We start from the raw sequence: 24886 nt of genomic DNA on the forward strand, positions 1-24886 counted from the left end.
CAGGGTGACAGGGAACGTCAAGGAGATGAGCAGGCTAACGCGGGGGTCCGCTTTGACTCAGGGGACAGCGGGGAAGTCAGTGTTATGGGTTCAAGGATATTTGGCAAATAGCAGAGAAACTGCCTTCCCAATAATCACATGTTGTTGTTATTGTTTAGTGGCTCAGTCACGTCCAACTCTTTGTGACCCCATGGACTGTGGCCTGCCAGGCTCCTCTGTCCATGGGATTTTCCAAGCAAGAATACTGGAGTGGGTTGCCATTTGCATCTCCAGGGGATCTTCCCAACTCAGGGATCAAACCTGCATCTCCTACACTGGCAGGTGAATTCTTTACCTGGGCAGTCCCAATAATCACAGACTCAAGTGTTTTTCAGAGAAAATGGAGCATCTCCCAGCATTCACATCTGAGTCAGAAAAGCAGGTTTGATTCTGGAGAAGTGTTTTCTACAGAATCCCTAACAATGCTCTCCCCTTACCACCTCCACTTTGTTGGGAGAATTTGGCAGGGAGGTGAACAGTGCTCCAGAGAAGTAGAAATCAGTGCTTTTCACTGGTAAATCCTCACCATCAAAACAAGAATCATTTTGAGAACATAATGCATCCGTTCTATGCCATCATCCTCCACCCACTGCCCTCCCAGCACAATCACCCACCCCTCTATTGTGGTTAAGATTGCTATCTGCTGTGTGTTACAAGGTATTTCCAGCACAACTGCCTGGGCACCCAGGTCTGCAAGCTCTGGGGGCTGCCACCCAACTGCTCAGCCTCAGTGGGGGCGGGCAGGCAAGGGTAAGAAGCAAGAGAAAAGCGCTCTTGAGTCTCTGTCCCACCCTCTGCTGACATCCAGACCGACCTGAGGCTGAAACTCCAGACAGGAGACTAAAACAGACACACACAGAGCTGTAACCTGTATACGTTGTAAAACAACATCCTGGAAAGGGAGGCTGTATTTACACCTTAAGGAAAAAGATTCTCCCATTTCTTAATGCTGCCCTAGAATGTGAAGCTGGAAAAGCAGCTTATTTCAGCGCAACTGTGGCTTTTAGAATCATAACCTCACGACTTTTTAAAAAATGACTTCCCCTGATCTTAAAGATCTTGTTTCCTCTGTAGAATGCTTCAAGGGCCGCACAGAGGGTATTGGAAGGCCCGTAAGCAGAGAAGGGTGCGAGGGGAGGGAAACCTGGGCTGCTGAGCTTGGCCACTGCAGCCAACAGAGCACTCTTACAGTCAGGGTTGCACTGGCAGAACTTCTCACAGAAATTCTGGGTCATGATGCAGGGGCAGGTGCTGTCACAGGGGCGGTCCGGGTGGTCGCAGGGCTGGTAGTTGTATACCTGGGTGGAGGAGTTATCTAAGAGAGAAAAGAACACACCACTGTGGCCACGCTCCTGAGCCACCCTCTCTCCCTAGGGTCCAGTTGACCCCATTCAGGAGGCCTGTTCTGCCCAACTTGGGCATGCATTTAGCACCTGACGTGAGAAGTAATCACAGGTGGTAGTGGTCCATAAGCTACAATGGAGTGATCTGCTCTGTAGGGAGAGTGTGGAAATGGTGTGATTACAGGGCAGTCATTTTAAACACTAAATGAGGGGACTTCCCTGCTGGTCCAGGGGTTAAGACTGTGCTTCCACGGCAGGGGGCCTGAGTTCAATGCCTGCTTGAGGAACTAGGATCCCACCTGCCACTTGGCCAAAAAAATAAAACAAACCCCGCCCCAAAACACTAAATGAAGCCTAGAACCCTGTATATGGCACATGATGAAAGTCAGAGACCACAGGCCTATGACTGTATCTCCTGAGAGGTCTCAGCTGCAGTGAGGAGCTGAGCTGTTATCAGCTGTTGCAGGGGGGACCTGCAATGTGCGGAAGCCATGCAGGGTCAAAAAGTGCAGCCATGGGTGGGGCGGGGGAGGGGCAGCCACAGGCTGCAACCTGAGCGTAGTGCCCCAGTGGAGCTTACCTTTCTTCAGCTGAATTTTCCGGCAGTGCGCAGCCCACAACCTGCAAGAGATGGTACAGCTCAGGGTCGTGGCCCTGGGGAACTCTGCAGATTTCGGTAAATGATAGCATGACCTCCTCTGGGGGACTGCGATCGGATCACTGGGATCCTCCCCAAATCCCTTCACAACAGGCCTGGACGCCTGTCCACAGAAGCTGGAGCCCACCTTACCTGCAGCTGGCCTCTGGCTCAAGATTTAAACAAGAACACTACTTCCCACCCATAAACATACATAAAAAAACCAAAAACAGATGCAAGACCAAACCAAACCCTCTACGTCTATTAAAATGCTACCGTTTCTCCATTTCTCCTCTCCCCTGCCCTCCCTCTCTTTGAGGAGGTGGAGATGTGGGGGCGTTTCACAATGGGGAGGTGGGAAGACTTTTCAGGAATCTGCTCTGAGTGAAGGAACTGAAAGGGAGATGCCGCAGGGATTTCCTTCTATATCTGGAACCAGTGTCAGTTCTTTAGGGAGCAAAGCCAGATGGAGTGTTGGATGCAAAAAAAAAAAAAAAAAGGTTCCAACCCTAAGCAAAGTTTAGCTAGAAGACAGTGTTATTATGCAACTCAGAGAAACAAGTGCCAAAAACAGAACAAAAAAACTCTGGTCAGAGTTGAGAAGTGAGCATAGTGGTAATAACAACCCAGGGAGAAGAAACAGCCTCAGGGTGGAGCCATGAGGCCAGTTCACATCCTGCTGGCCAGGAGCTTAAAAATCAGTTATTTCATGGTCCACAGCACTGCAGGACAAGGGAAGGGCTGATTCAAGGCACAGACTCGCAGGGAGCACTGAGGAGGCTGTGCTCTGAGGAGGCCCTCCGCTGGGTGACGCTGAACTGATGGCCAGGGGCTGCAGAGGGAGGCAGCAGCGAAGCCCTAGGGGCGGTCAGGGCACAGAAACAGCCTGGCCACAGAAAGCCTTCGGTCCAACCCTTGCCTGTGCTTTCTCTTCTTCTTCTGCGAGGGGTTCATAAGCTCATCTGTGGGCAGCTTCAGGATAAGTGACTCTTTGACTGCAAACTGGAAGACCTGGAAGAGAAATCCAACAGGACCTGTCACTTCTTGAGCTGAGGGGTCAGATAAGTGACCGAGTCAGGTGTTGGTTTCTGGAGAGCTTGTGGGGAGATGACTGAGCATCTTTAGCAGGGAGAGACAGAGCAGCACTGGGATACCGGGTTGCTGGTTCTGAAGTTCTTTGTTTTTGGTTGTGTTTTTGGTTTTGTTTTGTTTTTGGCCATGCCGTGTAGGGGTGCAGGACCTTACTTCCCTGATGAGGGATTGAACCCATGCCCCCGGCATTGGGAGCAAGAAGTCTTAACCACTGGATCACCAGGGAAGTCCCTGAAGTTAATTCTTAAGTGTTTATCCTGACTGAGCACAGGTGCAGTTTTCCTGGTCCGTTGCTTTCATCTACTGCTCTGCCTTCCAAGCCCAGAGGGAGTCAAATTCTTACCAACAGTATCTGCCTCTTATTAGGAAGGGCAGTGTTGTGTACCTTGTGTGACTGAGTCTGATGTGACCTGAGGTACCACCCAGCTAAGCACTAGCTCCCTCTGTTGGCATAAAGATGCTAGAGCCTTGACTATTTTAGTAGGACAGCATTTCAGGAAGGCCTGGTCCCTTTAAACATGCTGTTTCCCTTAGAACATTTGTTTTTTAGCTTTTTCTTTTTGGTTACAGGCCCTCTCGCAATTCCATGAAAACTGTGAATCTTCTTTTCAGGAAAATAACACACAAAAATTGCTTTGTACACAGTTTGCAGACTTCTAGGTAAAAAACCTGTGCCTTAGGGAGACAGGTATAAGATCCAAAAAGGAATGAGGGACACAGTTTTTCAAGGCATGAGCCCGCTTTGTCTCCTTTTGCCTCGCAAAGCAATAAAGTTATTCATTTCTACTTCCTCCAAAAAGGCCTCTTGTGCCTTCTGAGATGGCTCACACTCCATCTATGGAGTGTGCTTCCCCCCTGAGTAAACCTTCTTTCATTTTAAAAGAAAGGAGGCAAAGGGCACTTCAGCTCATGGTTCTACTACTTGTTCTAAGTGGAGAGTACATGAAGAAAAGATTGCAGAGACTCTTCTGGAAAGTGGGGAGCTAAGTGAGGAGGGCTCAAGCTCTCGTGTTCCTGTTTGGACCAGTTGGCCCCAATACCTGACTCTCTATCCCTGTGCTTCAGTCTGTCTGCTCTCTACAGGCTTCTCCTGCCTCCAGATCAGAAGCTACTATCAGATCATGATTCTAATGATGATGTGAGTGAGATGCACAAGGTCCAGACCCAATCATTAGGGGTGGTAATTAGGAAATCTAATGATAGAACATTTGAAGAATAAAGCAACTGAGAAGACTGATTAGGGGGATGGTGGCAGCTACAGAAGCAGGAGCAGAGATGTGAGATAAGAAGATCCCCAGAAGGACCCAGGAGTGCCTTCCAGGAAATGGGTCCACATTTAGAAAGAAACGGAGAAGGAAATGGCAACCCACTCCAGTATTCTTGCCTGGAGAATCCCGTGGACAGAGAGGCCTGGTGGGCTGCTGTCTACAGGGTTGCACAGAGTTGGACACGACTGAAGCGACTTAGCACGCATCCATGCGTTAGAAAGAAAGGCAAGAACACCAAAAAAAGAAAAAACCTGAGAGAGGGTAGAAACATCCAGAAGAGTTAGATAGTGGCTACAGACAGAAATAAAAATTCAGCAAGGAGAGCAGATCCTAAGTATCGCTAGGCCTGGCATTTGCAGAAAGCTCCCCATGTGTGGGGAATCCCCTTCGTGGTCCAGAAGCACAGGCTCACGAAGGACTGAACCTAAGACAGCTTCTATCCAGACAGGCAGCCTTTACAAAAGGACCAAAGGGCTCCCAGGGCGAGGACTGATTCCCATCCCCTTCAGACAGTACCTGCTTGCATGTCTTAGTCCCCAGAAGTCTGGCTATTGAACAGAAGTTGTTGAAGTAGGTGCCATGAAAGACTCGAAAAAGAGATTCTTCAGCGCCAGTCCACTCCACAGGCTCTGAGGGTGCTTCCACTACACAGAGCTGAGGTGGGGCCGGACTTGCCTTCTGTTTCGTGGGCGTCTGACAGCGAGAGTTCGCCTCTGAGAGAGGAAGGAATGAGAGAAACAAGAAGGTGGAATGCAGCTGGCCTCAGTGGTTTGCCACAAACTCAGCTCTTCAATCTACACCAAAAGGCAGAAGAGTTAGGAACGAAAACATTCCCTGTCTCTACTGCTTACAGGTGACCCTGGGGAAAGAATGAACAATTTAAAAAGGTAATAACGTTAACTGTTAGGGCATGATCCTGGGTTTACCTTGCGTAGCAAGAAGAGGTCATTTTCTGCTCACTGTACCTGAAGAACTGGAGGCCCAGTCATTGCCAGTGTCCCTGTCACTGTCCCCTTCTTTGGTCTCGGCCACAGCAGAGGCTGAAGTGTTGGAGCAGGAAGCATTGACCACGTGGTGCCTTCGCCGGCGACGCCCGGAGCACTTGGAGCGAGGGTTGTGCAGCATGGCGTACTCCTTTGCTCCTTCCTGCAGAGGCCATGTTACAGTTAGGAAGTAGAAATAGGCCACCATATTGGTCCCATCATCACAAACCATCTTCAATATCTGTGCTGACTTGCAACTTGACACTTTTTTTTCCCCCTCTGTACCATATATGACCATGTGGTATCTTCTTAACAAACATCTTAAAGCTTACACAATTATATGTCTTGACAAAGAGCTGCCTTGTAATATAATCTTTACAAAGATATAATCTTTATATATTATGCATAGATGTTTCTATGCATCTTTGACTGTCTAGTGAGTCATATCTTACTCTCATTTGCTCAAAAACTGATTGGAATTTGAGAATACATTCTCCTGTAGATGAGAAAATGAGGTTCAGAAAATGAGGGATCTGCTGAGAGCATGCAGCTAATTATTCCAGAGCAGGTACAAGAATCAGGGCCCTTCATCCCTAGGCCTCACTGTTCTTTACGTTTTACCACACTTGTCTCTGTTTCAGTAAGAAAATGTATAATCCCTGAATTTGTATAATATCACCACTTAATTTAGGAAATTCCCTCCAAGTCAGTATTTTAAACTAGGATAAATATTTTATTACTTTATTACTTTACAGCTATGCTTTTTTTTTAAAGACCAGATAATTACTTAGCTGGATCATCTATCTTCTAGACAGACTTAGTTTCTAAAGATTTTGAGCTGTTTCTGGAAACTAATTCTACAAGTAAAGGATAAAGGTTTACCATTATTAAGGATATGCAGAATATACTGTAGGCCCTCAAAGAAATTCCAAGAGAGAAGTTTTTATTTTAACTGAATCTGATACTATGTGTCTTTGCTACAATGTGACATATAAAGGATTCCAGGATGACTACTCTGGGGAGGGCAATGCCCTTTTAATTTTTTAAAATTTTCACTTATTTATTTATTTATTTTTGGTTGTGCTGGGGTCTTCATTGCTGTGTGGGCTTTCTCGAGTTGCGGTGAGCAGGGGCTACTCTCCAGTCATGGTGCACAGGCTTCTCATCACAGTGGCTTCTCACGCTGCAGATGACAAGATCGAGGGCACGAGGGCTTAGGCAGCTGCAGCATGTGGGCTCAGTAGTTCTGGCTCCCAGGCTCTAGAGCAAGGCTCAAGAGTAGCAGAGCATGGGCTGAGTTGCTCCTTGGCATGTGGGATCTTCCTGGATCAGAGATTGAATCTGTGTCTCCTGCACTGGCAGGCAGATTCTTTACCACCGAACCACCAGGGAAGCATCGGCAATGCCCTTTTGAGTCATATAAAAAGCATGAACTGTGGAGTTAGACCAGAGCTTCAATTTCATCATTGCCACACCACTGACATAGTAACAAACGTTAGGCAAAATATGTAACTTTTATAACCTATACTTTATTCACCTCAGGATGTTGTTATAAGCATGAAAATAAGATCATATATGTTAAGGGTTAGCACAGTACTTTGACACATAGGAAGGAATTAATATATACTATGGAAAAAATAAATCAGATAAAGTCTATTTATTTTTGTTTGCTTAAATGAAATTTTCTGGGCATACAGTTCTATGCGTTTTAAATATTTATATTTATTTGTTTCGGCTGTGCCACATCTTAGTTGCAGCATATGAACTCTTAGTTGCAGTATGTGTGATCTAGTTCCCTGACCAGGGATCAAATCTGGGTCCCCTGCATTGGAAACTCAGAGTCTTAACCACAGGACCACCAGGAAAGCCCTGTTTATTTTTTTGCTATTACCATGTGGCACATTTTCCAGATTTTTACCCAATGGCACTCTGTATCATATTTCCTTCTATTATCCCCCTGAAGATAGTCCCAGAAGCACCTGGCTGTATAATCTCATTTAAATTGGTAGCAGAAATTTTATCAAGGTATTTTATTCTTTACCTAAGCTCACCCTATCGTGTGAAAGTGAAGGTTGCTCAGTTGTGTTCGACTCTTTGGGATCCCATGGACTATACAGTTCATGGAATTCTCTAGCCAGAATACTGCAGTGGGTAGCTGTTCCCTTCTCCAGGGGATCTTCCCAACTCAGGGATCGAACCTAGGTCTCTCACATTGCAGGGGGATTCTTTGCCAGCTGAGCCACCAAGGAAGCCCAAGAATACTGGAGTGGGTAGCCTATACCTTTTTCAGCGGATCTACCCAAACCAGGAATCAACCCGGGGTCTTCTGCATTACAAGTGGATTCTTTAGCAGCTGAGCTACCAGGGAAGCCCCACCCTATTGTGTAGAAAGCAGAACTATGTCTTTGACAAGTCCAACTGAACCTATTCCCTTCTAGCTCTCGGGGGACTGCCTCCCCACATAAATGCAGGAGAATTTACGCTGCTACATGAGGTCTCTCTGCCAGCAAGGGTCCATCTGGCTGATTAACTCACATAAGATATGAGCACCTTCATGTGTTGTTCCTCCTACATTTATATGCAGTTAAAGGGAGACAGCAAAGATAGTGTCTCATGCACACACATACAGCTCCAAGTAAAACAAAGCAGTTTCAGACTCTGAAATCTGAGCAGATGATGTTTAGAGCAAGAAAGCCTTCAATGCTCTTCATACCTCACTCCATGAAACTAACTTTACAGTGCTACTGCTGCAAAATCAGGGCGCTCCTTACGAGCAGAAGTCATGTCTCATCCACACTCTGGTGCTATATACCAGCTCACGTGGTTTGTGTTCTCTGGGGCAGAAAGCCCAAGGACTATTTCCTGCTCAGATTTCTACCAATTTCAACGATGGCAGAAGAATTTAAAAACGTACCAGCAGAAGGAAGCAGTCTGTGCCACACGGTTCTGGCTCAATCTTGATTTCTTTGTTCTTGCGTTTATACACATTAGGGGTGGCATGGAAAGCTGGAAAACACAAAACTGTCCTGTTTGCAATAGCTCATCTGCTTGACAGGAGGAGGAACAAATGTGAATTAGGGAGCCACTGGAGGAGAATTTAGATAAAAACAGCTATCATCAAGGTGAATCAAGCTGAATCATTTCTGACATCAACACCATTCTTCCAAAGCTAGAGGAAACTTGGGGACAACTGTGTTGCTGGTTAATCTGTCCTCCCTGTGTGAAGCACACCACATTATAACTACACAAGAGAAAAGAGAACTGGCCCTTTGTAAAACCATCATCGGATCAGAAGCCAGGAATTCCACTGGAGAAACTAAAAATAAAGAGAATGAAATGGTGGCTGGGGATGGAAAACAGGAGAGCATTTCAGAGCAGCCCACTCACGGTGAAGGAAGCAGTCATATTTGAAGCAGCGCCGGCAGAACAGTGTGTGGAAGGAGTGCAGAGACTGTTCCCGCTGCACAGACTTGGCGTTGGGGCCGTCGATGTTGGGTGTGCACTGTGGGGGGAGTGCATTGGGGTCTGACATCTCTGTGAGCTCTCGGTACCTGGTTGGGAAAAGAGAGGTAAGAGTGCCTTCCAAGGGAATGTCTCCACTGAGAAAACTCAGACTGACATGGGGAACTCTACTCAGCACTCTATAACAGCCTACACGGGAACAGAATCTAAACAAAAACAAAAAAGATTGAATACATGTATATGTGGGCTTCCCTGGTGGTTCAGTGATAAAAGAACCGGACTGCCAATGCAGGAGTCACAGGTTTCATGGGTTTGATGCCTGGGTTGGGAAGATCCTCTGGAGAATGAAATGGCACCCCACTCCAGTATTCCTGCCTGGAGAATTCCATGGACAGAGGAGCCTGGTGGGCAACAGTCCATGGGGGTCACACAGAGTCGGACACAACATAGTGACTAAACAACAGATGTATATGTATAACTGATCCACTTTGCTAAAACACACTGTAAATCAAATATACTCCAATAAAATTTTTTTAATTAAAAAAAAAAAGAAAATGCAGACTGAATACTGACAGTTATCTAGAAATGGTCTGCCAAGGGAGAAAAGGGATGATGGGTGTTATTTTTAACAGGTCTTTATGTATAACCAGGTAGGTTCACCATTGTAATGATGCTGGGCTTGGTGTGTGTATGAAAGTTAAGGGAAAGGAAAGATTTTCTAAGTATGGTGCTGGAGTAACACTCCAGTAAAGTAGCAAAATCTTTAAACTTCTCTGCCCAGATTTATGCAAAAGCCAGCAAACCATGACCTTTAACGTCGGAATGGGCATTTAGAGAAATGTAGGCAAATCATAATGCACTTACCAAAAATGAGAATTTTTATAACCCAAAGCAAGCGTGTATGCAAGTTTTGCCTGAGTGGTCTACATGGCCTGCGGGGGGCGGGGGGCAGCCGTCCTACCTCTCCTTCATGTCGTCTGGGACCCCGTTCTCAGGGAACATCGAGGCGATCGCACTGAAGATCATGTCGTTTGGGAATTGTTTCTTGGAACTCTTTTTGCTGCCTGGATTGGAAGTGATAAAAAGCTTCTGAGTGCCATACAGAAGCACACAAAGCTAGTCAATCATCTTGTACTTTTGCCAAGGCATTTTGATTAGAGCTGCTTTGTAACGCAACCATTGACTATGTCAGAATACAGAAAGAAGGTCAGCGCTACCTGGACCTATCTACTGCTTACTAGTAGATAAGGAGATCAGAGTCATCTACATGTTAACAACAAAATCCACAGCCCAGGGGAATTCCCTGCTGGCCCAGTGGTTAAGACTCTGAGCTTTCACTGCCGAGGGCGTGGATTCAATCCCTGACTGGGGAACTAAGATCCCACAAGCCTCATGGTGTGGCAAAAAAAAAAAAAAACAAACTACAGTGTAAGACAGAATCTGGAAGTGAAAATACAAGTTTTTGTGGAGAAACCCGAGCATAGAAGTACCTACCATAACGCTGATGCCAAAGAACAAGATGGATACTGTAAATTTGTTATAAGAAGAGAAGACACTTTGTGTCTGGACATATGGTATAACTAAATAACAAAGTATAATTAAATATGAAATTAATTAAATATTGTCTAACATAGGAAAATGCTCATGATGTAAGATTAAATAATAAGGGGTATAAAATTATCTATGTGTATACACACATATGTGGTATGATACTAACTTCATCTACCATATATATATGTTGATTTACTTAGGTACTTTTTAAAAACTGAGATAAAATACATATAATACATTTCAGGTGTACATGTGTATATTTTTATATATACATTTTTTAAGTCTAGAAGGAAATATTAATACTAAAAGAAACTACTTCTAGGTAGCAAGATAATAGGGTAATTTTATTTTATTCTTTATAACTTGTCATATTTTTCAAACTATTTTTTACAATTAGAAATGAACAATGATTATTGTCTAAAGTTCTCCTACTTTTTTCTTCAGCTAAATCACAGATATCTTAAACCATCAGTCAGTAAACACATTCTCCTTTTAAGTGGACCAGTGAGAAGTGCCAACAGCCTTTAATAAGAAACAACCCTCTCTTTTGCCTTCTTCCCTTTCCCTGTCACTCCAGGTGGAATAAGGAAGTCGCGCTCTGCACCTTCAATAGCGTGTCGTTTTCTCTTTCTTGTTACTGGCAGATCCTCTTTGCTGTCATCTTGCTTTCCATCTGAGGTGTCGTTGTGTCCTTCTTCATCTTCATCTGAGTATTGATTCAGAGCATCTACCAACTCCAGGAAAACAGCATCACTGATCAGGACAGAGCCAGGAATCATCTCTGAAATAAAAGAATTAGATGGATGGGCAGTGGTCATTTCATACTCCATTAGTCCTCCTCGGAAGGTTTACCTATATTCACTCCTGAGACTCAGATAATATATGTACATTTTTATGTGGAAAATCAGGGAATTACAATAATTTGATTGGCTCTTAAAATTGCAACTGTTCAGCTGGCTAGAGTGAGAAATCCAGTTATGGACTTTATTTTTACTGGGGTCTTCACTTCCTCAGTAATAGATCAACCTGTATTTATGGTCCAAAATATCACAAAAGTGGGCCAACAATACAAATAGGACAGAGAAAGAATGATGAAATGAAAATATACTTGGTTTTGCTACTGATGGGTTAGTAGTAACTTCTTTTTTTTTTTTTAGTAATAACTTGACTCAACAGACAACATACTGAAAAAAAAATCATACTACATGGGGTTATACTTTTAATACAATTTAGGATAAAGCCTCAGAACACTAGAGGGCACTGTGTATAAACAATGCATTTCAATGGCATCACACAGCATCCACAATCATCAAAAGAGCAGGTTGAGGCCACTGGTTTGCAAATCTGTGAAGAGTTTTTCCCTATCTTTCCCCTTCTTACACACTAACAACTTTTTCTAAACCTACAACTAAATACAAATGACTTGCTTTTTAAAATCAGACACAAATTCCTTTGCCCTTCTCCTCTGAAGTAAAAGGTCTTTGCTTTAGTCTCCCGGGTGTTCCCTAAGTCACAAAAAGGTTGGCTCAGAGGTAATGATTAAGAAATGTGAAGACATAGAAACAAAGAATAGCTGTTGGGCCACAAAACTGGTAACAATTTAGACTATAAATCTGCAACACAGCAGAATCACTGTACTCCCAGTTCCCCAAAAGAAAGATAAACGCCTGACACACATTCCTAAGTTGTTTTATAAGAAGTAGATGTCCCACCAGACAAAAACTGCTGACCACAAGCATGAAGACCCTAGACTAGTTGAAACCAGAAGGCTGATGAGGCTTGAAACTTCACCCAGATGCCAACCAATCCTAGAACTGGGCACAACTGATCATACACCCTACAGTTCTCTCCCTCACACTGCCTTTAAAATTCTTTCCCTGAAAGCCATTGGGTAGTTCTGGTCCTTTGAGCTTGAGCTGCCCCTTCACCTTGCTTGGCGCCCTACAATAAAGATTGTACTTTCCTTCACCTCAACCTGGTGTCAGTAGATTGGCTTTATTGCACTCAAGTGAGCAGACCCAAGTTTGGTTTGGTAACACTTTTAGGAAAGTCAGAACATTATTGCCAACTTCGAGCAGATCCAGGGAGTATTTGGATCTAAGAAGAGAGGTTATGCTCATTGCCAGTCTCACAGAAAGGGAAACAAAGAACAAGATAGCCTTGGATGGATTTATGGTAGACTTCTAAGATCAAACTTATTTATTCACTAAATTTTCTCTCCAGCCACTGGAGAGAAAATCATATTACTATATAACCATTATATTACTATACAATCCTTTTATGTCTCAACTCTTTTTTTTTTTTTGGCCATGCTGCATGGCTTGTGGGATCTTAGTTTCCTAACCAGGGACACAACCCTGGGTCCCTGGAGATGACAGTGTGGCCTCCTAACCACTGGACCACCAGGGAATTCCTCCAAATCCTCTTAAAATTTAACTGGGGTATTTGTAATATAAAATGTTTACTCCCAGCCATGTGGTGACACGGAAATAACCTTCAGTGTATACACCACAAGGCAGCAGATAAAAGCAAACTAATGATACATGAGACAAGAGGCACCATCCCAATAAAGTCCTCTCCTTAGGAGACCAGCGCCACTACCTTCTTCACCATGGACTTTGCCATCGTAGTTATTGATCAGCTCCTCAATGAAAGTCTCATCTTCCTCTTTCACCTCATCTCCCATGTAGGGGATATTGCATAAAACTGTCTCATCTTCTACCTGAAATCAAAACAAATGTAATTCATTTCATGAATCTGCTGTGCATCTCCTCTGTCCTGTTTTTTTTTCCTCTTTCCTGTATAATGGAACCTATGCTGAACCATTTTTGCTGCTTTAAAGCTCCTAAAATGCCTCTGGTTACAAAGTTCACTACATTTTAAAGACTGGTCATTTTGGCAACAAAGCCTCAAATGGAAGGGAGTCATGCTACTCTTGGAAGAAAAAAAAGTCAGTTTTACTACCTGAGGATATTAACTACCAAATGTTAAGCTGGATGTTAACAATATTTCCACCAACACCTAAAATCTGACAACACATTTCTTTCTCATAGTGAGTCCATCTATTATGTCATTTAATCCACTGAACATTGTGAAATTGGTTACAAATATCACATAAACAATGGTCTAAAAGGTCTTCAATTCAAATCCTTCTCATCAGTAGAAAGACAGATGAAAAGCAAGACTTTCAAGAGTATAAACTGCAACATAATCGCAGTAGTTAAAACAGAAACTGGCAACCATAAAATATTTGTATAGTCTACTATATAGACTAAGACTGACCTCCCATAAACATAATGAAAATTCTTATTACAACTGATATCACTCACCCTCAGTGGGAACCTAAAGTCAACTGCAGAACAAGCTATGTATATCTTCTGGCAATAAACAATATGAATGGATTTTGTTTTGTGGTTCAGCAGAAAACAGTCATTTTCAGTTCTATAGCTATCAAGTAGAGTTACTCTGAAGTTTTCTTCTAAGAGATGATTTCCTTCTGTAAATCTATATCCTATTCCAGTCCGCAGAACTGCTATCTGTCACCAGACACAATAAGCAATGGCAGTATTTAGTGGCCTGATTATCAGAACCACAAATAATCCTGGCAGGAGTCAGCATAAAGCCCCAGATGAAAGGATTGGTGATCCCCGTGTGCCTCTGCTATCTCAGTTGCTTTCACAGCATCTTGCCTTTAGGGGATTAAGAAAGGATTGCTCCATCAGCAGGGACCTGTCAACCTGCTAAAGCCTGAAGTGTCTGATTTAGAATACATTTAACTGCATACAATGTTATAAAATTGGACCAAGGTAGTAAAGGAAGGCTGGACTCTTGCCCAGTCTCTTTCATTCAAAAGAGAAACAGCATCAATTCTGAGAAGGCAAAAGCCAACAAGTTAGAACAACTTGCAATATGTGTTTTTTCAGAGTCAATAAATCACAAAAACATTCTGCCTTGCATGTCCAAGCTTTGTTAAGTATATTCTGACAATCTTTACCCTGAGAGGAGTGCCAGCATCTCAATGTTTAAAAAAAAAAAAAAAAATCATTCCATTTAAACAATCACCATAGTACTTTCAATACATACCATGAAGTTCTGCTGGAGAGGGGACCACGAGTACATGATGGGAACCAAGGCAACCGTGTTCAGAGACCTCATTAACATGTGCTGGCTTGCAAATCCTGGGAAAATGCTCTCTATGGTACACTGAAATACAAGCAATGACATGGAGAGGGAAGGCAGGTCCACAACCCAAGAGAGAATCGGAGTTTCCTTCCAAAATTACCCCTGTAGCCTTCTAATTCTTACAAGTGGATAAACTGAGGGTTTTGTAACATCAAGCTCCTAAAAGGAATCCCTCAGTTGTAAACCTGTGGGAAGCAGGAACTGTCTCTCGTCTCTTACTACCCTTGGCCTCCCATATTCAATCGTTGTTAATCTCCATCTAAAAGTGTTGATGTCCTTGGGCCGTACCTGACAGCAAAGGGCCTTTGAGTGTCCTAGGAGATGAGAACGAAGACAAGGAAGTTTACCTGAAGACCTAAACTTTAGACAGTGGACTTCAACTTAGCTGCTGAGCTGATGGGGACAGTACAGGGGGAAGCAAAGTAGTGTAGAGATTATGGACACCGTCTGCTTTGGGAAAGAAAAGTGCCCTTCATAAATTATCTGTTTTTTATATTTTAGAGACATCATCTCTATAAGAAACTAATAGAGTGACTTTTTTTTAGTTTACAAAAAAGATGTCCCGTTGACCATATTGGTCAATAACCCACAGCATTCCTTTTCTAACTTCAAAATGGCTGAGGTACCAAAAAAGCCACAAAAGGAGTTGCTTTGAAGCTTGTATACAGAGCCCAGGAAAGTAGACAGCAGATGTCTTATTTTTCTAGGTAAAACTCATGATTAAACTCATTAGCTGAGAAGAACAAAAGGCAAAAAGGTTATTCTTTTTTTCAATAATACAATTTGGTAATGAATTTGATGTCCTTTTGATGTATTTATTTATTTATTCTCAGGCTGCAGCCCGGGATATGCAGGATCTTAGTTCCCTAAGCAAGGACTGAACTTCTGCCCCCTGCATTGGAAGTGTAGAGTTTTAATGGCTAGATCACCAGGAAGTTCCACAGTTAATCTTTAAGTTACAGGTTCACCATCCTAGTTATTCAAAGATGACTACAGTAATTGCATCCATTGTCTTTATTTTCTAATAATAATAAGTGTGACCTCATGGACTGCAGGCCACTAGGCTCCCCTGTCCATGGGCTTTCCCAGGGAAGAATACTGTAGTGGGTTGCTATTCCCGCCTCCAGGGGATCTTCCCAACCTAGGGATTGAACCCAGTTCTCCTGCATTGCAGGTGGGCTCTTTACCATCTGAGCCACCAGGGAAGCCCAACAAGCCACAAATACAGAAAAGAGAGGAAAAAAGAAAAAAATCTTTAAATCTAAGGAAAAGAGAAAGGCCGAGCTTAGACACTGGAAGTACCTTTTTGAGAAAAGGATGCCCACTCACAGGCTTCATTAACTGGACAGGTTGGACACGAAGTTTCTTCCATTCTTCATTGAGGATCTGGGTTTTTTCTTGAACTTTTGCAAAATTTGCTACATAGAGAGCCTAGCAGAGCCAAAGAAAAATTTGTTAGGATTTTAAGAGAAGAGTTAAAAGATAAAAATAAAAAGTCCAACCCCTCCATATTGAATCAATTTATAGCCTTTCACTTGGGAAGTATTTTTACCTTTGCACCCATATTCGCCTGAAGCCGTTTAAGCTGCCGAAGTCGCATGTATTCAGACTTAACTTTCCTCTTCCAGTAAGTGATACATTTGGAAGTTGGGGGATTTGGTATATCCATTTTGCTGTAACTAAGAGAGACAGAGATGACAAATGGCATTTTACTTCCTGGAAATGACACATTCCTCAAATTCAAATAAACATGGTCAGTTACGCTTTCATTCCCATTACATTTATTCACAAAAACAAGCTTAAAGAACTCAAATCTATGAGTTCAACAGAAAGTTCCAATTAAGAAAAGATTTCATATCAGCAATACCTGGTCTGATTACCTAAAAGCTTAGCCACTGTCCTCTGTGGTAACATGTTTTTAATTTAGCTCTCACTTTCACAGATATTTAGAAACCTGGATTACTTGCAAATTTGGAAGCCTGTTTACTACTTTGATTAAGAGAAATGTTTAGCAGGAACCAAGTTAATATCACAGAGCTTCATGGAAAGATTCACCCACACAATAAAACTATACCTGCCAAATTGCCTAAATCTACCAGATGTCTAGCAATTAAGGTCGAATATGACGACAACATAATCTCATCTCCAAGTCAGCAGCATGACACATGGAGATACATAACACTGCTAATCACTGGGGTTTTTTTTTTGAGGCATTTGAATTAAAACTCAGTTTTAAAGAAGTACTTATTGGACCACGCTCTACCTACCTCATAGAATGCAAGGCGAGGGGTAGGGTTTTACAAGTGGCTTCTGTCCTTCAGAGGAATGGCAAGACACAAAGGCCAAATAAATGTTGAGCTTTTCAAAAGAGAATAGACAGTCGTTTCAAGTCAGTGGAGCATAGTCAGATCCTCAGAAGGATGTTCCCCCCAAAACTATGAAGACTTTGAAGTCTCTGCTACCACAGTATTTGCATGTAAATCAGATCCTAGTAACACTTGATGCCATTTGAGAATGGAGCTTTATTTTATTAAATTCTATCTTTCCAGGCATACATACAAATATATTCTCACAATTACCAAGTGCATTTTTCTGCTTTTCTGCACCAATTTCTAGGCTCAGCCACCAGGGCCATCAATTACTTTAGAGAAAGAACAAATACTAAGTATAGGTAAAAATTCAATAAAATCGACAAGATTTTTATTCTGTATCAGCTACTTAGGTTTCCTGAAGAACTAATTCTGTTATTTCGCCTAACATACTAAATTTCTAAAAACATTACAAGGAGCTATAAATGAAAGTTGCTGAGTCGTGTCCAACTCTTTGCAACCCCATGACTACACAGTCCATGGAATCCTCCAGGCCAGAAAACTAGAATACTGGAGTGGGTAGTTGTTCCCTTCTCCAGGGGATCTTCCCAACCCAGGGATTGAACCCAGGTCTCCCGCACTGCAGGCGGATTCTTTACCAGCTGAGCTACCAGGGAATCCCAAGAATACTGGAGTGGGTAGCCTATCCTTCTTCAGAAGATCTTGCCAACCCAGGAATCGAACTGGGGTCTTCTGCACTGCAGGCATATTCTTCACCAGCTGAGATACCAGGGAAGCCCCTAGAAGGAGCTATGAAGAGCCAAAATTTGAAACAGAAACTAAAGTTTAGAAGCATGTGAAAATTACCTGTTTTCACCCATAAGAAATAATAGCACAGACAAGAAAACAGCAAAATTCAACTCATGGTCACACATATGCCATTGATCAGATCATGACTATAATACCTCATTCAACTGGACTTTAAAAGGACTATATGGGAATGTTTCATTTGAAGAACCAAATGGATGGGTGTAATGCTGTGTTAAACTCAGAGGATACATCAAGGAAGGACAGGACTTCCCTGGTGGTACAGTGGTTAAGAACCTGCCTGACAGTGCAGGGAATATGGTTTCAATCCCTGGTCCAGAATATTCCACATGACGTGTCACAACTAAGCCCATGTGCCACAACTACTGAACCTGTGCCCCAAAACAAGAGAAGCCACTACAGTAAGAAGCCCATGCACCACAGCTAGAGAAAGCCCTTGCACAGTAATGAACACCCAGCACAGTCAAAAATAAAAAATAAATAATTTTTCTAAAAATAGGGAAGACAGAATAGCAAAGAAACAGACAGACTCACTGTGTTCACTGTTAATCACTTGTAATCAACTGATTCAAGCTCTTAAAAGCAACTCTCTGTGAGTTAAAAATTCTCTCTCTGGGGGAAGGGAATGAAACAACACCATAATCTCAGAACTGGAATCCCAAAAGCTAAGGTGTTGGAGTATTAAAAAAAACTTAAGCAATTCTGAATTTATTTCCTATAAATTATAGCATCTCTTTCTCTTATATCTTTTAAGTATGTTTCATTCCTCTATGAAATGGGGGCCAAAAGAGGGACTCTTTCTTAGAATTAAAGAACTATTTAATAACATACACCCCTCTCATATGTAGTATTAAGTAGCTGCCCATCTAATTTCTGCCCTGAACAAGCTTAATAATAATTTGCTCCAGGAAATGAAAAAATGGTTCGAATCTAGTATAAAATTGCCTCCCTAAGAAACCTTAGGTTACTCTTTTCGAGACCCAAATGACCCCAAAATTTATTCTGAACTGCAATCCCTCTCCCATTGCTTTTGGAATTCACTTCCCATTTTGAAACAGTAAGCTTAAGGCAGGTTGCTCCATCCATTTAAAACTGGAAAACAGGAGTTCCCTTGCAGTCCAGTGGTTAAAACCCTGCATTTTGACTGCCAAGGGTCTGGGGTTCAATTCTGGTCTCAGAACTAAGATCCTGAAAGCCTCACAGCTGGATTAAAAAACAAACAAAAACACACAAGCAGACAAAAGTAAGGTAAAAATGGAGACCAAGTGATGGGAAAGAATCCACAGCTGCTAGTATATATGTGTGTGTAGATTGCTTAGAGGAGACAGCCAAAGGAAAACATCAATAGTTTTATTGAGAAAATAAAAAAAGGAAGTTACAGGGCTTCCCTGGTGGTTCAGTGGTAAAGAATCTGCCTACCAATGCAGGAGACACAGGTTCGATCCCTGATCCAGGAAGATCCCACATGCTAAGCCCAAGCGCCACAACTATTGAGCCTGTGCTCTAGAGCCTGGGAGCTGCAGCTACTGAGTCCACACTCGCTATAGAGCCTGTGACCCACAATAAGAGAAACCACAGCAAGGAGAAGCCTGTGTATCACAGCTAAGAGCAGCCCAGGCAACGACGAAGACACAGCACAGTCACAAGTTAATTAATTAATTAATTAATTAAATTCTACACGCACAAAAAAGGAATTATAGCTGAAATGTGATCTCCTATAGTCTGTCAAAAGAGATGAGAATAAGCACAACCAGAATAGTCTAATAATTAATGGCACTATTTCTAATTTTACTCAAGTGCTTTATTTGGCCAGAGTAGTACACACATATACATGAACATATCATTGGGTTTTGTCCAATCATAACATAAAATAAGCCACCCTTCCATCTTTTACAGTTAAAGTGACATTTGAATCTCATGTGATCATGAGCCAATATTTATTTTGCTTGGCTTTTTAATGGCTTTTTGGTATCTCTAAAAGTTTATTTGGCAGTTGGCAAGTCTCCACAAAGTATATGAGGAAGATGAGAGATACTGTTTGGAACAGATAGGTATGATTAAAATAAACACCTGAAACACAGCCATAAGATGGGTTCTCATAGCACTCGAACATTAACAACTATTACTTCAAAGATTAAAAAAAAAAAAAAGCAAGCAAACAAAAAACTCAGCAGTCACTAGAACAGATTAGGAGAAATGAGTTTATTCATCTTAGGCAAAAGAAGCACCACACAAAAAAAATACTTTAAATTTTACTGTATCTGTTATTTAATTATTTACATATGCAAAATACTATTTACATTCCAGTTAAGGACTAAGCTAAGAGCTTTTCATTACTCTCACCTATACATTGAAAATAAACCCCAAAACATATGCTATCCTGGTCAAAAGTTTAAAAGTAAGTCTTTATATGAATAACACCTACAATTCAATAATAAGATAGACACCAAATAGAAAGTGCGCAAAAAATTTGAACAGATACTCCACCAAAAAAGATACATGACAAATAAGCCAAAAAAAGATGCTATCATTAGTCACTGGGATTCCTTGGTGGCTCAGACACTAAAGAATCTACCTGCCAATGCAGGAGACTCAGGTTCGATCCCTGGGTCAGGAAGATCCCCTGGAGAAGGAAATGACAACTCACTCCAGTATTCTTGCCTGGGAAATCCTGTGGACAGAGAAGCCTGGCAGGCTACATACCCCCATCCATGGGGTCCACAAAGAGTTGGACATGACTGCGCAACTAAACAACAATCATTAGTCATCAGGGAAATGCAAATTAAAACCACAATGACATAACTATTATACAACCACAAAATGACCAGTATTAAAAAGATTTATAACACCAGTGGTGAAGATGTGGAGCAGCTGGAATCCTCATATATTGCTGGTGCAAATGCAAAATGGTACAACCACTTTGGGAAAGTTTGCTAGTTGTTCTGTTTTTCCTTTTTAAAAATTATTTATTTGGCTGTGCTAGGTCTTCATTGCTGTGTGGACTTTTCTCCAGTTGCACTCATCAGGGGCTACTCTAGACGCAGTATTCAGGCTTCTCATTGCAGTGACTTCTCTTGTTGCAGAGCACAGGCTCTCGGGCACTTGGGCTGCACTAGTTGTGGCTCCCCAGCTCTAGAGCACAGGTTTAATAGTTGTGCTGCACAGGCTTAGTTGCTCCTTGGTGTGTAGCTTCTTTTCAGATCAGGAATCAAACCCATGTCTCCTGCATTGACAGGTGTTTTCTTTACCACTGAGCCACTAGCGAAGCCCATTTCCTTTTTTTTGTTGTTGTTTTTTGGCCATGGCACAGCACATGTGGGATCTTAGTTCCCTGACCAGGGGTTGAACCCGTGCTCCTTGAATTGGAAGCATGCAGTTTAACCACTGAACTGCCAGGGAAGTCCCCTTTTTAAAAAAAGTAAATGTGTACTTACTACACAACCTGGCCTACAATTTCTAATTATTTATCAGAGAGAAATGAAAATATATGTCCCCATAAAGACCTGTACACAAATGTGCAAAGCATCTTTATTCATAATAGCCACAAAGTGGAAATAATACAAATATCTATGGATTAGTGAATGTATACAAAGTGCAGTGTATACATACAATGGAATACTACTCTGCAATAAAAAGCAAAAAACAGGTCCTATACATGCACAGTATATTGTAAAAGCCATATGTTACATGAAAGAAATCAGACACAAAAATTTTATACTTTATGATTCTACTTATATGACTAGAATGATTCTAGAAAGGAATTAAGTGGAAAGAAGCATAAGGGACATTTTTGAGGTGATAAAAATACCTTGGTTGTGGTGATGGTTATATGACTGTGAACTTTTTTTTAGTGCAGTTTTAAAAAAGACTTATTTGTTTTTGGCTGTGCTGGGTCTTCAGGGCCACGCGGGCTTTCTCTAGTTGCGGAGAGCAGGGTCTACTCTCTAGTTGTGGTGCTCAGGCTGCTTCTTGTGGTGGCTTCGTTTGAGAGTACCAGCTCTAGAGTGCTGGCTCTAGTTGTGGTGCACAGGCTTCGTTGGCATGCAGCATGTGGGATTTTCCTAGAGCAGGGATTGAACCCGTGAACCCTCCATTCGCAGGCAGATAATCTTGAACCACCAGGGAAGCCCTAACTATGTACTTTTATGAAAACTCACTGAACCTTTGGGCACTACACATACAGAAAAAACGTTACTAAAAAGAAGTTGTGACCCTGAATTCTTAATTCAAAATAAATTATAGCATTAACATTTTCCAGTGTTGCTTTATTAAGAGAACTAGGTTGTGTGCATTTGAGACAACAGTGACAAAAATCAAAGCAGAATTAGCTTTTATGAGACCCAAGGAAAATGCTGGCTCTTAGGATGTACAACACTGATTCAGATGACTTAAAGGAAACTCCTAACAGGCTACAGCTCTACCGTGACTGGTTCTGAATTACAGGAGCACAAGGCTTAATGTTTTTCGTCTAATGGGAATTTCCTGGCAGGCCAGGGGTCAGGACTCTATGCTCTCACTGCTGAAAACCTGGGTTTGATCCCTAGTCAGGGAACTAAAATCCCGTAAGCCTTGAAGCTTGGCTAGGAAAAAAAAAAAATGTATGTAGACTGCTCATTATCATTAATAAAACAAGACTTTTCAGTTATTCCATTCTGAATCAAAATATTAGGACAAGTATGTCTGAGAACATAACACATCAGAGGCACTAAACTCTACCTCATTGACTCATAAACTCTTGACTTCAAGGTTTGGTGTGATGAAATCCTAAATGATAAGACTAAAGATGTTGGGAAAGAGTTCAATACACAGTTTGGTCAAATGAAAAACAAGCAAAACTAGGCATTTTCTGGAATGGAGGTATTCTCTGAAAGCAATTTTTCCTCTTAAAACCCTCTCCCTCAATCCTAATTCTCTTCACCCTTCTCTACATATTGTCATTTTTAAATTTGCTCTTTTATCTTTTAGATCCCACATATAAAAGAAAACATACAGTATTCATCTTTTACTGTCCGACTTATTTCAAGAAATATAATGTCTTCCAGGTCTATCCATATTGTTGTTAAGTTGCAAAATTTTTTGTGCGTGTCACATTTTTATTCATTCATCTGTTGATGGGCACTTAGGTTGTTTCTGTATCTTGACTATTGTAAATAATGCTGCTTTGAATATTGGGGTGCATGTATCTTTCTTTTTTTTTTTTAAGTGAGGTTTGGTTTACTTTATTTATTTATTTATTTTTTCTTATTTATTTATTTTCTTTTTCTATTTTTTTTTTTTTTATTAGTTGGAGGCTAATTACTTCATAACATTTCAGTGGGTTTTGTCATACATTGATATGAATCAGCCATAGATGTATCTTTCTTAATTACTGTTTTCATTTTCTTCAGCTAAATACCCAGAAGTGGACTTGATGGATTTTATGGCAGTTTTTTAAATCTTTTAAGGAATCTCCACTGTTTTCCATAGTGGCTGTACCAATTCACATTCCCACCAACAGTGCAGCAAGGTTCCATTTTCTTCATATCCTCAAAGGCATTTGTTATCTCTTGTCTTTTTTAGTAACAGCCATTTCAACAGGTGTGAAGTGATATCTTATTGTGGTTTTCATTTGCATTTCCCTGTTGATTAGTGATGATGAGTAGCTTTTCATGAGCATGTTGGTGATCAGTATGTCTTTTTGGGAAAAATACCTATTCAGACCCTCTGCCTTTTTTTTTTTTTTCTTTTTTCTCTGCAGTTTAACCGTCTGATGTAGAAATGTAAAGTGTTTGTCAGTTCAGTTCAGTCACTCAGTCATGTTCAATTCTTTGCGACCCCATGGACTGCAGCACCCCAGGCTTCCCTGTCCATCACCAACTCCCAGAGCTTGCTCAAACTCTTGTCCATTGAGTCGGTAACACCATCCAACCATCTCGTCCTCTGTCATCCCCTTCTCCTCCTGCCTTCAATCTTTCCCAGCATCAGGGTCTTTTCCAATGAGTCAGCTCTTTGCATCAGATGGCCTAAGTGGCTAAAACACTTGCCTCAAATCTTTTTCAGCAAGTAGCTAATTAACAAAGCATGAACTTAAATATATATATATTTATTTACTTGGCTCTGCCAGGTCTTAGCTGCAGCATACAGGATCTTTAGTTACAGCAGGTGGAATCTAGTTCGGCCAGCACTGGGAGTGCAGTCTTAGCCACTGGACCACCAGGCAAGTCCAACAATGTATACATTGTTTAAAAAGTTTTTAAACTTGAATATACACATGAAAAAGATAAACTTAGTGAAATAAACTGTTACCTGTTTCACATAAGGCACAAATCAAGGGTGGGAACTGTTACCTAGAGAACTAAGAAGGCCAGATTTCAGAACTCAAGAATTCAAAAGATAAATATAATATTTTAAGTAGCTTTTTAAAGGCATGCTAATTCAAAGTCAAGTGTAAGAGAAACAAGTCTAACTACATTTTCTACCCTTTTCCTTCCTCACAAAAGTCTTCTTGGGCATAAAACTTCATTTTTAACCCTAGGCTCCTTCTTCTAGTGGTGTTTCAAAGAGAACTAAAGTAACAGCACTTCCACTTCAGAAAGTTTTAAAACTACCTTGGCATCCAGTTCCATGACTGAGCTATGAGTACTCTGCCAGTTCTTCCACTAACTGAATCCAGATCTCCCAACTTCCAGTCCCAGGGATCTTCCCACTATTTCTTTATTCCACAAACATGTATTGAGGGGACTTCCCTGGAGGTCCAGGGGTTAGGAATTCATCTTCCAGGGAAGGGGGCGCAGGTTTCATTCCTGGTAAGGGAACTAAGATCCCACATGCTGGCAGGAGTGGAGGAAACGAAAGAGTGCTGCAGCTAAGATGTGATGCAGCCAGAAATAAACAGATAGCTAATTTTTAAAAAGATGTATTGCTCACCTACTGTGTGCCTGGCACTGTTTCAGCATTGAAAGTGCATCAGTGAATAAAGCAAGCCAACATTTCTCCCCTGGGAGAATTAATTCCCGCTGTCTGTAATACACACTCTCAGCATGACAATAATAGTATTATTACATCTTTATAGATGATCTTTGCCTCTACTATAAATGTGTGCACGCATGTGTGTGTTTAAAGTACTTTATCTCCTCATACACACTTTCTTCTATGCCATTAAGAAATCTTCTTTTATCAATGTCACACATACCAGCTCTGGGGATTCCAAGAC

General features: G+C 41.7%; 1 protein-coding gene across 6 annotated transcripts in view; it reads right to left on the bottom strand.

Moving 5' to 3' along the window:
- The window catches only part of EZH1 (enhancer of zeste 1 polycomb repressive complex 2 subunit), a 31030-nt gene that overhangs the window by 4988 nt on the left and 1156 nt on the right, over positions 1–24886 (bottom strand). The window contains exons 1-15 of one of the 6 annotated variants that reach the window (XM_061144081.1): positions 23980–24028; positions 16825–16915; positions 16110–16236; positions 15860–15988; positions 14459–14578; positions 12977–13097; positions 10980–11156; positions 9786–9888; positions 8750–8913; positions 8277–8368; positions 5345–5525; positions 4896–5092; positions 2939–3030; positions 1963–2003; positions 1229–1354 (exon numbers count right to left, since the gene is read on the bottom strand). In XM_061144081.1, the coding sequence (XP_061000064.1) occupies positions 1229–1354; positions 1963–2003; positions 2939–3030; positions 4896–5092; positions 5345–5525; positions 8277–8368; positions 8750–8913; positions 9786–9888; positions 10980–11156; positions 12977–13097; positions 14459–14578; positions 15860–15988; positions 16110–16236; positions 16825–16829 (1675 nt within the window). In that variant the 5' untranslated portion in view covers positions 16830–16915; positions 23980–24028. Of the gene's footprint in view, positions 1–1228; positions 1355–1962; positions 2004–2938; positions 3031–4895; positions 5093–5344; positions 5526–8276; positions 8369–8749; positions 8914–9785; positions 9889–10979; positions 11157–12976; positions 13098–14458; positions 14579–15859; positions 15989–16109; positions 16237–16824; positions 16916–17525; positions 17670–23979; positions 24029–24886 lie in introns of those variants that run through there. The other 5 variants (XM_061144080.1, XM_061144082.1, XM_061144079.1 and 2 more) reach the window with 5 other exon arrangements.

This window comes from Dama dama, chromosome 5 (assembly GCF_033118175.1).
Source record: "Dama dama isolate Ldn47 chromosome 5, ASM3311817v1, whole genome shotgun sequence".
In the NCBI taxonomy this organism is placed as follows: domain Eukaryota; kingdom Metazoa; phylum Chordata; class Mammalia; order Artiodactyla; family Cervidae; genus Dama; species Dama dama.